This window comes from Lycium barbarum, chromosome 11 (genome assembly GCF_019175385.1).
Source record: "Lycium barbarum isolate Lr01 chromosome 11, ASM1917538v2, whole genome shotgun sequence".
NCBI lineage: Eukaryota > Viridiplantae > Streptophyta > Magnoliopsida > Solanales > Solanaceae > Lycium > Lycium barbarum.
In genome coordinates this window covers 448,864-450,870 of record NC_083347.1, presented here as the reverse complement: position 1 = coordinate 450,870, position 2,007 = coordinate 448,864, and the positions used below count along the sequence as shown (strand labels likewise).

Below are 2,007 nucleotides of genomic sequence, written 5' to 3'. Positions count from 1 at the left end.
AGGTGTGTCCCTCTTGCATGCATAGTGAAGTCTGAAACGGTTGATGAATCTCCAAAAAGCTTCGAGTGTGTCAATACATGCACTCTAAAAAAAGATTATTTTTGCTCATATTGTACCCTATCCCTTTCGTATTTGAACTCAGTAAGTCCCAGCATCTGGAGCTGTGTAATATGCTTATAGTGTAGGATGTCCACAATATAGGATGTACTGTTGTATCAGTGGTTGTCTCTTCCAAATCCATTTTTAAATATAGCTGCCATGCTACCTTTCAATATATGTAATAGCGTAAATCTGTCCTCCCTCAAACTCACAGGTGAGGATGGTCATTGGTGACAATTTACAAACAGCAAAGGCAATAGCTTTGGAATGTGGGATACTTAAGTCTGGTGCTGATGCAACTGAACCAAACCTGATTGAAGGGAAAAGGTTTAGAGAGTTGTCTGAGGAGGAGAGGAGGGAAGTGGCAGATAAAATATCGGTGTGGAATGAAACTAGATTGTTCTTAGTCATTCAACGAAGTTGTTGCTCACTTTAAAATCAACATCATGTCCAGGTTATTGGAAGATCGTCCCCAAATGATAAGCTCTTGCTTGTTCAAGCACTAAGAAGTAACAACCATATTGTAGCTGTGACTGGAGATGGTACTAATGATGCTCCTACTCAATGATAAATCAATTTACATTCATTCCAGATCAGTTAAGACTTTTAAATGTATCCAATACATCATCACAAATTTCCATTCGAACTTTGATAGTTTGCTTTGCACATTGCAGTTAGGGAATAAAAAACAGTTGAACAAAATCAAAAACAGTTTGTTCTTCAAGTTTTTGTGAACAACGAGGCTATTCCCGAGACAAAAGACTTGTCACCCAAAAAAAGTAACCAAAAGTAAAAAAGAAACATTAGACTATTAATTCTAAAAACGGGCATCGACTCTCTTATTTCTCCGTCTTCATCATCATCATCCAAGCATAGATATCCTCCTTTTAAAATCTTGGCGCGTTCCAGTCATACAAGTCTAGTGGAACTCCCCTAGGCTTGTATGCCAATTTTATTTTCCACCTGTCAACCAATTCTTGAGTTGTGGACATCTTTATCTCTGGAAACAACTTTTTCTTGGTCATCGTTTCTTCCAGTGTATCCATCCTGTCCTCCACGTGGTACATCCAGGATCTATCTTCTCTTATTTTGGCCATGATATCTTCTTTCATTGCTTCCCTGTTTTCTTTCTTCTCTAATTCGTCTTTATCTTTTTTACGATCAAATTGTGCTTTATCGGCCTGCACAATAAATCAGTTCAGTCTTTTTATAGAGCAAAATTCAGATATGGTACAAAGCATATGCTAATGTTGACGCATGGTCTTTTAGTTGGCAATCTATGTTCTAAACAGATCTCACCTTTCTTTAAATTTGTAGCAATTCAAAGTAGTAGGTAACCATTTTCCAATAATGTGCATACTTCATGAATTGTAAGATTTAGTGTTTTAACCAAAAATGTTTTCAGTTTTCCATCTGATGGCTTACTGATGAGAGTACGATATGTATAAGCTACAAAAGTTAGCATAGGATGTAAAGCTGCAAAGTGTGATCCTCTGTGCAGATCACACAATCACCTTTACCGTATTGTCTTGTGACAAAGAGAAGGGTTTGGTACGAGCCTGCTGTGAAAACATAGCTGCTCTTGGTGAAAGAAAGAATATCAATCTCCCTGGAGGAATTGTGGATTTGCCGACATTGACAGATAAAGACAAGGATGACATCTTAAACCGGGGAGTTCCAAATTATATTGACATGATTGTGCTATCTTTTTTTCGTAAGGGTTCAGATCCTATGGAGATTCGGAAGGTGCTGGGTGAACATGCTAAGAACATCTTTCTAATGTCTAAGGTTTGCTTTTGACTAGATAACTATGTAGTCTTATTTTTTCTCCATAAAGTTGCCTATTCACTTTATCACGTCGTTATTATGTATTCTTAGATGGCCTTGTGGTACTTGAGACTAGCACAC

The 2,007-nt window shown here is 37.5% G+C and overlaps 1 protein-coding gene across 1 annotated transcript; it reads left to right on the top strand.

Moving 5' to 3' along the window:
• Nucleotides 1-314: 314 nt before the first annotated feature.
• LOC132616575 (calcium-transporting ATPase 9, plasma membrane-type-like) lies at nt 315-714 on the top strand. The gene is made up of 2 exons (XM_060331076.1): nt 315-478; nt 554-714. Exons 1-2 carry the CDS (start codon nt 320-322, stop codon nt 665-667), a joined length of 273 nt encoding a protein of 90 aa, XP_060187059.1. The 5' UTR covers nt 315-319; the 3' UTR covers nt 668-714.
• Nucleotides 715-2,007: the final 1,293 nt, after the last annotated feature.

Bases quoted from the DNA above. Each gene is read 5' to 3' on its own strand.
- LOC132616575 (XM_060331076.1), top strand. From the start codon at position 320: ATGGTCATTGGTGACAATTTACAAACAGCAAAGGCAATAGCTTTGGAA. The intron at 479-553 runs GTGTGGAATGAA...CATCATGTCCAG, and splicing joins AAGTGGCAGATAAAATATCG to GTTATTGGAAGATCGTCCCC.